Here is a 12,500-nt window from a genome sequence, read left to right on the forward strand (position 1 = left end):
CCTGGGGTATGGGGAAACCTTGAGGCTGTCGGGGTGGCTGTTCAGGAATCAGGATCCAGGCCCACAGGAAAGACCACGTCATGGTTCTATCGTCTCCCCATCAGCCTCAACAAGGACAAACATTTCCGCTAGGGTGGGGCTTGGATGACTTCCTCAGCTGGTGGCTGTGAGCAGGGGGAGGGGAGGCCCATCGGCTCTGCTGGCGGGAGCCAGACCTGGCGCAACAGTGGTGACTCAACTTGGCAGTGAACCCAAGTCCAGCCTCCTGACCCCTGCTGACCCAAATGCCCTGGGGCTTGTCCCCAGCTGGCCACACCTCTTGTGTGCCCTAGTGCCCAGGTTGCCCCGCCCATGGCGGTTGCATCTCAGGGATGCCAGAGGTGACACTTCTGTCAGAGCTGACACTTCCTCACCTGACCCCCTCTGGGAAGGACAGCACTGCCCCCTCCCAAACAAGCCATGTCTGGTCTCTGATTCTATGGGGGAGAGGACTTTCCCTGTTGAGGGGAGGTTCCCCAGGCCTGGCTAACCCGATCCTGACCTTGTGTGCATGTGGGAGGAGTGTTAGGAGGGACAGGGAGTTTGAACTCTGAACCCAGAACAGGTAGGGGCCAGGGCGCTAAGACCCTCTGTCTGCTCAGGGCTCCTCTGAGGGCTCTAGTTTTCCCAGTGCCTGTGGGAGATGGGCGGGGCCTCCTCTCAGGCCAGGCTCCAGTTCCCCTGGAAACTCACAGGCTTCCCACCCTGGCTGCCCGGGCAGGCTCCCAGCTGGGGCCTCAAGGGCCTCATCCACCACCAGCCTCCCCTCCCCGATCCTGTCCACTCCACTTCGGCCTCTCTTGGCCCCCTCCCCAAGTCCCCAACCCCAAGCCAAGCCTCTGGCCTCCTCCACCGGCCTCTGATGCCTTCTTCAGAAACCTGGGCCTCTCCTGCTCCATCCCTAAACCTTAGCTTCTCGGCAGAAGGGCCTCCCAAGCTCCTGCCACTCCCTCTCAGGCCTTTCTAGTCTCCTCGCCAGCTCCAGGGCCTGGCCGGGCCTCCTGCTCTTGCCCCTGTTCCACCGGCTCACTCTCCTCCCCCACCCCTCCCATGGAGACTCCAGGACTGGTTGTGCACGGAGAGTCTGCGCCCTTTTCCACAGCACTCCGAAGCCTTGTCAACAACCCCCTATACAGGTGAGGAAGTGGGCCCTCTCTGGGTTTTCCCTAGCTGCCTCTGCTGGGCCCCATGACTCTGAGGAAGCTCTGGGTAATGAAGAGGCGGGGAATTAGGACTTGACCCTCTTCTCTGGTGAACTCTGTCTGGGGAAGTCAAGTGTAGAGCATGGCTACTGGTCACTCAGTGTCCATGATACCCTGAGAGCCAGAGGTGAGGGCAGTAGGGGCTGGAGCCTGGAGTGGCCGTGTGACCTCAGGCAAAGACCTTCCTTTTTTGGATCTTGGGCTCCTGGCAGAGAAGAGCCCTCTGCCCTCTGGATCCTGAGAGATGGGATGTAACTTGAGTCCTTCCCTGGGGAGGCAGAGGAGCAGATGACTCTGTTCTGGGAACCGGGGATTCATAAGAGGAACAAAGCTCAAGGGATTGAGCCAGAGTCTCAGACAGGAAGTATTTCAAGGGTGCTGCTTGGGGCTCGCTGCCTGCCCTGGGTGCTAGTGATGTCTGAAACCAGGGGTGGAGTGTGGGGCAGGGCTGGTCAGTAGAACTGGAATGCGGCTTTCTGTCCCCACTGCCTCGGAGCTGGACTCCTCCCCAAGGGTTGGTGACTCAGATAACCCTACTGCTTTGAGGATTGCAGTCTGGTCTAAGTAGTGAGAACCCCAGCCTTGGACCTGGGACCCCTGGGACCCCAGACTCCAGGAAGCTCCTGCTTCATCTCCTGCCTCCTACCCACTATGTTGTTCAGAGGCCCAGAGGCTGGGGCCGGAAGTGATCATGAAGATGGAAAGTGTGGTCTGGCCTCACAATGTTGCATCACTGCCGTGTCTGTTTGCAGCCAGTGCACTCGGCACCCCCACCCCCTCCTGCCTGGAGGAGGCTGAGAAAAGCTGAGTTTGCAGTCTGTGGAAGAGGAAAAGCTTCCCTTCCCCCAAGACTCAGGCTGGGGAGGAGTAGGGTACGTGGGATCAGTCTTGCATCAGCCCTGGTCCCCCTCAGTGATCAAGCAGAGCCACCTCCTCTGAGACCCGAAGGGTTGGGATTACCATTTCATTTCATGGGTGAGAAACCTGAGATTCGAAGGTAGGAAGTCACTTGCTGAGGGTGGAGCTGGGACTAGATCCCAGGCCTGTGTGTCCCAGACCTTCAGCTGGAAGGACTAAGCCCTGTCTCTTCTATGACAGACAAGGAAACAAAGGCCCAGAGTGGGTGAAGGCTAAGCCTAGAGTTGCACCCTAGCTTCTGGCCTCTTCTCCCCTGGCTCCCCGCCCCTCTCCCCACAGTGATGTTCGCTTTGTGGTCGGTCAAGAACGGCAGGAGGTGTTTGCCCACCGGTGCTTATTGGCCTGTAGATGCAACTTCTTCCAGAGACTTCTGGGCCCAGAACCGGGCCCCGCGGTGCCTAGCCCTGTAGTGCTAAGCACCGTGCCAGCTGACGCCTTCCTGGCAGTGCTGGAGTTCCTGTACACCAACAGAGTCAAGCTGTGCCGCCACTCTGTGAGCCCGTTGGGCAGGGGGCTGTGGGGAGGGCGGGGGTGGGCTGAGGGACCAGAGAAATTCCCTTCCACTCCTGCCACCGCCCCTCTGCAGGTGCTGGAGGTGCTGACAGCTGCTGTGGAGTATGGGCTGGAGGAACTGCGGCAGGTGCGTTTATGTGGACGGCTCCCTGCCTCACACTCTGGTCTGGAGAGGAACGTGTACCAATACAGAGAGAAGTATGGGTATCTCTCTGTGTAAACAGACATTTATGTGTGCCTGTGTGCAAAAGGACACGTGTGTGCCCTATGTGTGCTGTGGGGGCATATAGGGTATTTATGGCTGGTGCTATAAATACCAGGACAGGTCAGCCTTGATCCCTGTTTTTCAAAGAGAGACACATGAAGGGCCGGCCCGGTGGCACAAGCGGTTAAGTGCAGGCGCTCCGCTGCAGCGGCCTGGTGTTCGCCGGTTCGGATCCCGGGCACGCACCGATGCACTGCTTGGCAAGCCATGCTGTGCCGGCGTCCCATATAGAGTAGAGGAAGATGGGCACGGACGTTAGCCCAGGGCAAGTCTTCCTCAGCAAAAAGAGGAGGATTGGCAGATGTTAGCTCAGGGCTGATCTCCTCACAAAAAAAAAAAAAAAAAAGAGAGAGACACATAAAAACTTCACCCAGTAGCATAAGAAGTGTGACAGATGAGGGTAAATGGTGCTGAGACTGTACGGGGAGTGTCTCTAGTCTCACCACCAGGGAGAGAGGAGGGAAAGACTTCCTGGAGGAGGAAACATTTGTGTTGGATCAGGTAGAATGGATGGGAGTGTGTTCAGAGGGGGAGTGGAAAGATGGCATTCTAGTCACAGAGGCACAAAAGGAGCTAGTGACACATTTAGTGTGGCTGGACCAAGAGTGTGAGAGGAGAAGAGGGAGAGATGAGATTGGAGAGGGCACCAGGGGCTGGTTCATGCAAGACTTGCAAGAATTTGGACTTCTACCCAGAGGGCAGTGGAGAATCACTGGAGGTTTCAGGGAAGGGAGTGAGGATTTGGCAGTTAAGGGGAGAGGGATTGGGAGAGATGGGAAGGGCTCACCAGTCTGGTAGGGACGGGGGTGGCAGTGGAAGCCCAAGAGAGAGGTGCGTGGCTTTGAGAGAAATGGAAGTGGCACGGGCCAGTGCTTTTCTGTGAGGGTGCAAGGGAGCTGTCGTGGATGAAATTCAAGTTTCTGGTTAAAACAGAAGTGTCTTTGAAGCATCCTGAGAGAAAAGAAGAGTGGAATCTGTGAATGGCTCTTATCTAGTCTGATTAGTGGGGAATGTGCTGGAAGGTAGGCTGCTGGGCTTGGCTTTGCTAGTCCTTAGTCCCTCCAGGCTTGCCCAGTTTCAGGCCCTGGTGATTCCCCACCTCCCCTGGCCTGGGAGGTCAGGATGGGTCTGGGGCTGTTAGGAGCCTGCTCCAGCGCTGTCCACTGCTTCTGGGGTGGGTCTGGGGTCTTGGAGCAGGGACACCTTGGCACAACCCATATTCATTCTGTTTCCAGCTGTGCCTGGAGTTTGTGGTGAAGGTGCTGGACGTGGAGCTGGTTTGTGAGGCCCTGCAGGTAGGCGTTGCTGGACACCTCCCGGTGTGGAGGGCTGGCTTACATGGCCTCCGCAGTCTCCAACCCGACCTCCCTCCTGCCCCCAGGTTGCCGTAACCTTTGGTCTGGGACCGCTGCAGGAGCGTTGCATAGCTTTCATAGAGGCCCACAGCCAGGTACATAGTTCCCGTCTGCGTACTCCCAGCCCCACACACCTCCTTCGGCTGCTCCCTGACCCATTCCCGGGCCCACAGGAGGCGTTCCGGACCCGCGGCTTCCTGGAGTTGTCGGCGCCCGCGTTGCTGCCCCTGCTGCGCAGCGACAAGCTCTGCGTGGACGAGGCTGAGCTCGTCCTGGCGGCCCGGAGCTGGGCGCGCGTGGGCGCGGTGAGCCGGGCTAAGGCGAGCGCGGGGTGGGGGTGTGGAAAGAGGCCCCCGCCGCAGGAACCGGTGAGCGGGCGGCGGGGCAGGTGCCCCCGCCCGCCCGGGCTCAGGGCTGGCTTTCACAGGCCGTGCTGCAGCGGCCTGTGGCCGAGGTGGCCGCCCCGGTGGTGCGGGAGCTGAGACTGGCCTTACTGGCCCCGGCGGAGCTGAGCGCCCTGGAAGAGCAGAACCGGAGGGAACCGCTCATCCCGGTGCGGACGCGGGGAACAGGCTCAGATCCACTCAGCGGCGTGGGGAAAGGCGCGGGGGGCGCGGCCCAGGGTCTGCGGGGTGAGGGGCACTGCGGGACTCCGCAGTAACCGGCCTTCCCCTGCAGATGGAGCAGATCGTGGAGGCGTGGAAGTGCCACGCTCTGCGGAGAGGGGATGCGGCCCGAGGCGCCCCCTGCCGCCGCCGGAGGGGCACCCTGCCCCGGGAGCATCACCGCTTTTTGGATCTGCCCTTTAAGTGACCAAAGGCCGCGACTTGCAGGGAACTCGGGGCTTGTCCCAAACTACAGCCCCCGACCTGCTCGGCGCTGGGAGCGGGCTTTCGCTCCCAGCATGCCCGGCGAGCGGGGCGCTGCAGGGACCGCTGTCTGCCATGCGCAGCGCCCTGTGTGGCGCGGGGAGGGGTGGACGTGGACTTGGGCGGGGCCTAGCCTTCCCACCCTGCCAAAACCCAAAAGTTATTTCCTTGGCGTCATACCCTGACTCTACCCCGGTCGCTGGGCAGTCCTGCCCTCCCTGTTTACCCTTATAACCCCCACAAATCTTTTCAGCTCAGCCCCTCTTTAATTCCAGACCTGCGTCCTGGAGATCTCGCTCTAAATGCCCTACAGACACCTCAGACTCAGTCCAAAATTGAGCTCCCTCCTCGTCGTTCCCCAGTTCTGCCCCCATCGTGTTTCTCATCCCCGTGGGTGTCCAAACCAGAAACCTGGATCTCATCCTTGCCTCCTTCTTCTTCCTCACATGTGCCTCCCGTGGCTTCTAACTTATAAGAGACTGAGGGTAGCAGAATATGTCGCCACAAAATATGCCTCTTTGGCGTAAGGATTATTTTAAGCTGATTATTTAGAGAAACTGGAGAAGCTCTGAAAGAGTAGAAGTTACCCTTTTGAAGGGGAATTTATATTTGTAAGGGAAATCATTTGTAAGGGTGTTTCCCTCTTGGTACTAGGAAAAGAAGCATGACTAACTCAGGAAAGGATCTAACCGGTGGAGAAGGCACCGCGGAAATCTGCCTAACCTTACCCTTGCTTACCGTGCTTTTCCTGGTGGCCTCCTCACACTTTTCTTTCTTTTGTCTTTAGCTGAAGATGGTATTTAAGCAGGTATTTTAGGCCACCTCAGGGACTTACTCATTTTTCCCTGAGTATCTCCCATGTATACATGTTAATAAACTTCTGTTTGTCTGTCTCTTGTTAATCTGTGTTTCATTACAAGGGTCTCAGCCAAGAGCTCGGAGAGTGGAGGGAAAATCGTTTTTCCTCCTCTACAAGGTCTTTCCAGTTGGTTCAGTTCTCTCAGCCCCAGTTCAGCTAATCAGCCAATCCTGTCTCTGGCAGGAGCCATTGCAACAGGCTCGTGAGTCTTCCTGCCTTCACTCCAGCAGCACAACCCCCTCCTCTGTTTCCCACACTGCAGCCAGACATGTCTAAGATGGTCAGCCCTACTCCCCTTATTAAGCCCAACATCCCCATTGCCCCCCAGGACAAAATACAATCTATTTCACTTTCAGGTCACTCAAAATTACTAGTGGTTCTGTAACCGTCATATGCGTTCTTGTTGTCCTTGTGGGAGATCAAAGTTAGCCACCCTGAAATATCTCTCTTTACCTTGATTATTTTCTCTGATGAACATTTGACCTCCCCCACTAACTGCCTAAAGGAATTTAACTCTGGCTCTGGACAGACTGGCAGGGTCCTCGCTAAGCCCATTCTTTTCAAAGTTCTGTTTACCAAATGTTTACATTTGTAAAGGTATCTCCCTCTGTGTACTGGGAAGAGGCAGGGGATGATCTTATCACTTTTCAGTACTGAAGGAGAGGACTTAAATCTGCATACCCTTGGTTACTGTGATTTCTGTCTCCCTTCTGTCTCCCTCCCCACCCCCAACATCCTCCTTTGTCTTTAGCTGAAGATGGTATTTAAGATGAGAATCTCTGCCATTTTGTTGAGAAACTCAGTTTCCCTGGTTTCTCCCATGTGTACATGTTATTAAACTTGGTATTAATTAAAAGACAGGTTAGCAGAAGAAAATATTTGGCCAGCCATAAGAACCTTAAAGGAAAGGGCCCAGGGGGATTCTCCCTCTTCTGCAACATCCCCCAGGCTGGAAATCAAGAGAGGACACATGGGAGTAGGAAAGCAAAAGTTTATTAGCTGGTGGTAAGAGAGGCACAGGGGAGCCGGTGCAGAAAGGAAAGGGGCAAGTGACCGGCTCGTTAGGGAGCGGGACTGTGGGCTTTTATTAGGCAAAGGCTGGGGAGGAGCCTTGTCATGGTGTAGAGGTGGGGTTGTGCTTGCGCCTGCGCTGTCGTGTAGCACACTACTACATGGGACGCATGTATCATTGCATGCTAGCTCTCCGCCCCGGGTGTGATTTTTACTATGCTAATGGGGCTAGGGTCACATTCAGCGGACTCCTAGGTGCGAGGGCGCATGCGTAAACCAGGGAAAGTCCGGAGGCTGCGGAATGTGGATCTTGGTGGCCTCTGATTCTCTTAGCTTGCCGATTGGTTAGGGGCCTTATGTTGTAAGGCCAGGGCCCTTGCAGATGGCCCTGTCTCGTTAGGCTGGTTCCTGTCTCAGTTCCAAATATTAGCAGCTCTTCTCTCAGTTACTCTGCATAAATTCACGGGTCCTAAAGGCACTAGGCCTCTAGCTCTGGATTTACTCTTGGTTATTGAAGACTCCCGGTGCCACCTCTTTCATTCATCATACGTTTTGTCTTCCTGAGGATCTAAATCTCCCTGGAGAAAGATCCCTGGGGCCTGGAGTGGTGCCTTACTCATTTCTGCTTCCCTAGTCCCTGTCACATAATCAGTGCTCAGTCACTGTTCAGTGATGACTTTATTTCCTTATTTAAATGCTATTTTATTCCATAAAGAGTTTAAAGGAGCTGTAAAACAAGATACTACCAATCTAAAATGAGGGACAATTGACTGTCTGGAAGAAAATAAAGTTAGACTTCTGTCTTAGGGATTTTGTACAAAATTATGTTGCACACAGATTAAAGATGGTTATTTGGCGGGGCCGGCCCGTGATGGAGCAGTTAAGTGCGCACACTCCGCTGCTGGCGGCCCAGGTTTGGATCCCGGGCACGCACCGGTGCACCGCTTGTCAGGCCAGGCTGTGGAGGCGGCCCACATAAAGTGGAGGAAGATAGGCACAGATGTTAGTCCAGGGCCAGTCTTCCTCAATCAAAAAGAAAGGAGGAGGATTGGCATGGTTGTTAGCTCAGGGCTGATCTTCCTCACACACACACACACACACACACACACACACACACACACACACAAGATAGTTATTTGGCATTATCTCTCAAGACTGAAAATGTGGTTACCTGCAGTACCACTTCACGACTATGTTGTTTGGATAATGAAAATTGAAAACAAGCTAGATGTTCTAGAAGACTGGTTTAACCGAGAGGACTGGTTAAATTAACTGTGGTATATGATGTGGGGCCGCTGAGTCGCAAGTTGAAGAAGAATTTTCAGACACAAGCCGCTGGTTCATTTGTGCACCTTTATTTTGTGTTCAGCATGGGCACAGGACCCATGGGCAGTAAAGAGCTGCTGCATGGAAGTGTCTGTGTGGGGCCACTATATATGATTTTAGCTATTTTATTATTCTGTAGACATGTCAAAGGAAAAAGTATTAGGTGGTCTGGTTAGTCTCAAAGATTAGGGCGTGGGGGCGGATGAATGAGATGTGTCCTTGCATTCCAAGGTACGGTATGCCTCAAGGAACACATAGGCAGGAGATTAAAGTCATTGATCACCTCCTGAGGTAAATTCCTTCGCTCCCAGCCAGAGGCAGTTGAGTAAGTAGGAGCACGTGAGACTGAGTGGAATCTCACGGAAATTGTAAAACAAGTCATAAACAAGGTGTCGACCACATCAGTATATTCCTACAATGATATCAAAAGGTAGCCATGATCTTTGGTGAAAAAAGCACAGTGCAGACTAAGTAGAGCATGATTCCTTTTGCTAGAACAAAAGGTAGTGTTGGAGAGGAAAGAATTTCCTCCCTCCTCTTAGGGGCCCTGGCTGGGTCTGAAAATTAAACCAACGAAGACAGATTAACAGGAGAAAAGCACATAAATTTAATGTAAGTTTTACATGACATGGGAACCTTCATAAACAAATAAAGACCGGAAGAAACGGTTAAACCCGAGTGTGTTTATGCTAGGTTTGATGAAGAGTGGACGGTCGTGGAGGAATATGATAGGTTAAAGAGTATGAGGTAAGTGTAGTAAACTGGGGGAAATTTAGCAAGGCCTGTTTGTTCGGACTCTTCTCGGAGTCCCTTTGTCTTTGGAGATAAGGATGGCTCCTTTCCTCCTGGTATAGGGAGGGCAACTCTTTCTTGAGGGTTTTATGACCTGTTTCAAGGGAGAAAGGAGGGGTGGGGGGTGGTCAGAATGACTTTCTTTTCTTTTTTTTTTCTTGAGGAAGATTAGCCTTGAGCTAACATCTGTGCCAGTCTTCCTCTATTTTGTATGTGGGTGCCGCCACAGCGTGACTGCCGAGTGGTGTAGGTCTGCATCTGGGATTTGAACCTGCGAACCTGGGCTGCTGAAGCAGAATGTGTTGAACTTAATCACTACGCCATGAGGCCAGCCCCAAAGAACGACTTGCTTGTTTTCCCAAATTCCTGCAGGTTAAAATATTCAGTACGCCGAGGTGCCATATTTTGGGGTAGGGTGTTCTGAACCCCATCAGTAGCACAATAATTAAGAGTATGCCTTGGGCTGGCCTCGTGGCTTAGCGTTAAGTGCACGCGCTCCGCTACTGGCGGCCCGGGTTCGGATCCCGGGCGCGCACTGACGCACGGCTTCTCTGGCCGTGCTGAGGCCGCGTCCCACATACAGCAACTAGAAGGATGTGAAGGATGTAAATTATGTTAAAAATTTAATATGTTAACACCTTAAGGGGCAGTTGGGGCGAGTCTTCTATGAATAGAGTCTATCGATCCCAACTGACTCTGTTCGCGGAAGACTCACCCTAAACTGTTCAGAGAAAATTGAGAACAAGGGAGTGCTACAGAGGGATAAGTTTGGGAGGGTCGGGGTGGAGGGGGCCCAGGTGGGGACATGTGTGTGCACCTTGATAGCTGTTTCGCGCCGTAGCAATTCGCGCCATAAAATGTAACTGTCTGAATGTTTTGAATTAACCAATCATGTAAAACCGCGCCAACCTTTTCCCGCTTTATGCTCCCAAATCCTATAAAAGAACTTGCCCCCTAAGGCTCGAGGTCGACCCCTCTGTCTCCTGCGAGGGACACGAGTCGACCCGGAGCTCCGCTCAATAAACCTCTTGCGTTTGCATCAAGTTCGGTCTTCTGTGTCTGTGGGCCCGCGTCATCCCGATACCTGGTGAGTTGGGATTTCCCTCCCCTTCCCCTTGGGAATCCAACAGATGTACAACTATGACATACAACTATCTACTGGGGCTTTGGGGAGAAAAAGGAGGAGGATTGGCAATAGATGTTAGCTCAGAGCTGGTCTTCCTCAGCAAAAAGAGAAGGATGAGCACAGATGTTAGCTCAGGGCTGATCTCCCTCACAAAAGAAAAAAAAAGAGTATGCCTCTCCTGGAGCCAGGCTGCCTGGGTTTGAATCCCAGCTCTACCACTTTCTGCCTTTGTGACTTGAGTGAGGCTAAACCTTTCTATGCCTCAGTTTCCTTATTTCTAAAATGGAGATAATAATAGAATCTATTTAGTAGGATTCTTAGGAAAATTAATTTTGTAAAGTGCTTAGAACTACGTAGTGGGACAGATTAAATACTGTATATGTGTTTAGAAAATAAATCTATTCATTCATTTGTTCCACAAATATTCAATGAGTGCTCATGTGTCAGGCATTGATTTAGGGACATGGAATCCATCAGAGAACGTCAGGTCAAGTCCCTGCTTCACGGAGCTTACATTCTAGGAGAAGAAACATACAGCAGACAAGTAAAGAAATTAATGTATGGTATAATTTCCCGGAGTAGTTTGTGCTCTGAAGAAGAATAAAGCAAGTTAAAAGGATAAACAGCAATGTGGTAGGAGTGGCACTGTTTCGTACAGGGTGGTGAGTGTAGACCTCCGATCAGGTAACACTGGACTAGGGACCTGAAGGAGGAAGGATGTAAGCCACATGTCCTGGGGAAAGGCATTTGGAGGGGTTTGTGCTGGAGAATCCTGTGTGTTATCTGATATTTATTTATATTTTATTTTATTTTATTTTATTTCATTTTATTTATTTTTTTGTGAGGAAGATTAGCCCTGAGCTAACATCCATGCTAATCCTCCTCTTTTTGCTGAGGAAGACCAGCTCTGAGCTAACATCTATTGCCAATCCTCCTCCTTTTTCCCCCAAAGCCCCGATAGATAGTTGTATGTCACAGCTGCACATCCTTCTAGTTGCTGTATGTGGGACGCGGCCTCAGCATGGCGGGACAAGCGGTTATTTATATTTAAAGAAATAATTTGGCTGTTGTGGGGAGAACTGGGGCAAAGGGGGAGGGCGGTCCAGGCAGAACAGTTAGGGAGGGGCTTTTGCGTGAATGCATCAAGAGCGCTTGGAGCAGGGCGGTAGCAGTGGAGGAGGGAGAATGTGGTTGGATGAAGCATATGCTTTGAATCTGGGAGTCAGTGGGACCTGCTGATGGCTGTCAAGTTGGACGTCACCAGCTGTGAGAAAGTCTTTACTTAAAGCCGTAGAACTAGATGAGCTCCCTACCGAGAGGACGCAGATGGGCGCGAGGACCTAGGTCTAAGACCCATGGTCATCCACACTCGGTAGCTAGGCCTGTCCATTCTTTCATAACGCTCTTCTTCTGCATGGCACTTCTCACTGAGATTGTATATTGTTTATTCGAGGTTATATTTTTACCTTTTTAGTGCTTGACTCCACTAAAAAATTAAGCTCCTTCAGTTAAGGAAGGAACCTCCTACCTTCAGCCTGGAAAACTGTTTGGCATACATTGAAAGTTGAATAGGGGAAAAATCAGGCTGAAGAGAGTCACACAGCAAACTGTCCTTGGCTGTTGCCTCCGGGGTGGGAACCAGGGAGTCGGACGGGGGGGTGGTAAAAACTGCTGCCTTCACCCCCACTTTCGGACCTCAAGCCAAAACTGTTGGGATGCGCATGGGTGATCTTCATCTTTTCTCACCGCCCTTCATTCCTCAACTCCTTCACCTCCTGCGGCCTCGTGCAAAAAAGGAAAATAAAAACGAAAAAACGGCAACGCTGCATTTACTGACACTGACGAAACAAGTCTGGCACATACAACACTACGTTCGGAGACTAATAGAACCTGCTGAAAGCGTGCAAAACCACCACACTAACATACTGACTTGATGATTGTTCTTTTTTTTTAACTCCAACAGATAGCCTCATAAATATGAGGCCTCAAAAAATTGGTTAAAATCTCCTAACTGCTCCTCTCCACGGAAATCTTTAGTAAAAGGCGAAAGATTTATACGATTTGAAGAGAAACCAGAGTATGCCACCTAGCGTCCGTTTGAAACGCCCAGAGCGAAAGAACACTTAATACACTTACGGTTGTTCAGTGCCTGCGCGGGTCGCGCTCCCCGCATGGAATTTACATAGAGCGTGTATTTCTAACGGGCAATATGCCCTACAACGGTG

The 12,500-nt window shown here is 52.2% G+C and overlaps 1 protein-coding gene and 1 non-coding gene across 3 annotated transcripts; one reads left to right on the forward strand and one right to left on the reverse strand.

Annotated features, from left to right (window-relative positions):
* The first annotated feature begins 1,005 nt into the window (after positions 1-1,005).
* On the forward strand, positions 1,006-6,063 carry BTBD19 (BTB domain containing 19). 2 transcript variants are annotated; one of them, XM_058552217.1, is made up of 8 exons: positions 1,006-1,175; positions 2,439-2,652; positions 2,746-2,799; positions 4,173-4,232; positions 4,319-4,387; positions 4,466-4,597; positions 4,720-4,845; positions 4,971-6,063. In XM_058552217.1, exons 1-8 carry the CDS (start codon positions 1,090-1,092, stop codon positions 5,103-5,105), a joined length of 876 nt encoding a protein of 291 aa, XP_058408200.1. In that variant the 5' UTR covers positions 1,006-1,089; the 3' UTR covers positions 5,106-6,063. The 2 variants fall into 2 exon arrangements, with proteins under 2 accessions (XP_058408200.1, XP_058408201.1); XM_058552218.1 differs by lacking the exon at positions 2,746-2,799 and adding an exon at positions 2,800-2,886.
* A 6,177-nt stretch (positions 6,064-12,240) lies between these two features.
* Positions 12,241-12,356, reverse strand: LOC131413266 (U5 spliceosomal RNA). Its single transcript, XR_009221929.1, has one exon. It is a non-coding gene; the product is annotated as a U5 spliceosomal RNA (small nuclear RNA).
* Between the last annotated feature and the right edge of the window lie 144 nt (positions 12,357-12,500).

The sequence above is a fragment of the Diceros bicornis genome, chromosome 13, assembly GCF_020826845.1.
Source record: "Diceros bicornis minor isolate mBicDic1 chromosome 13, mDicBic1.mat.cur, whole genome shotgun sequence".
In the NCBI taxonomy this organism is placed as follows: domain Eukaryota; kingdom Metazoa; phylum Chordata; class Mammalia; order Perissodactyla; family Rhinocerotidae; genus Diceros; species Diceros bicornis.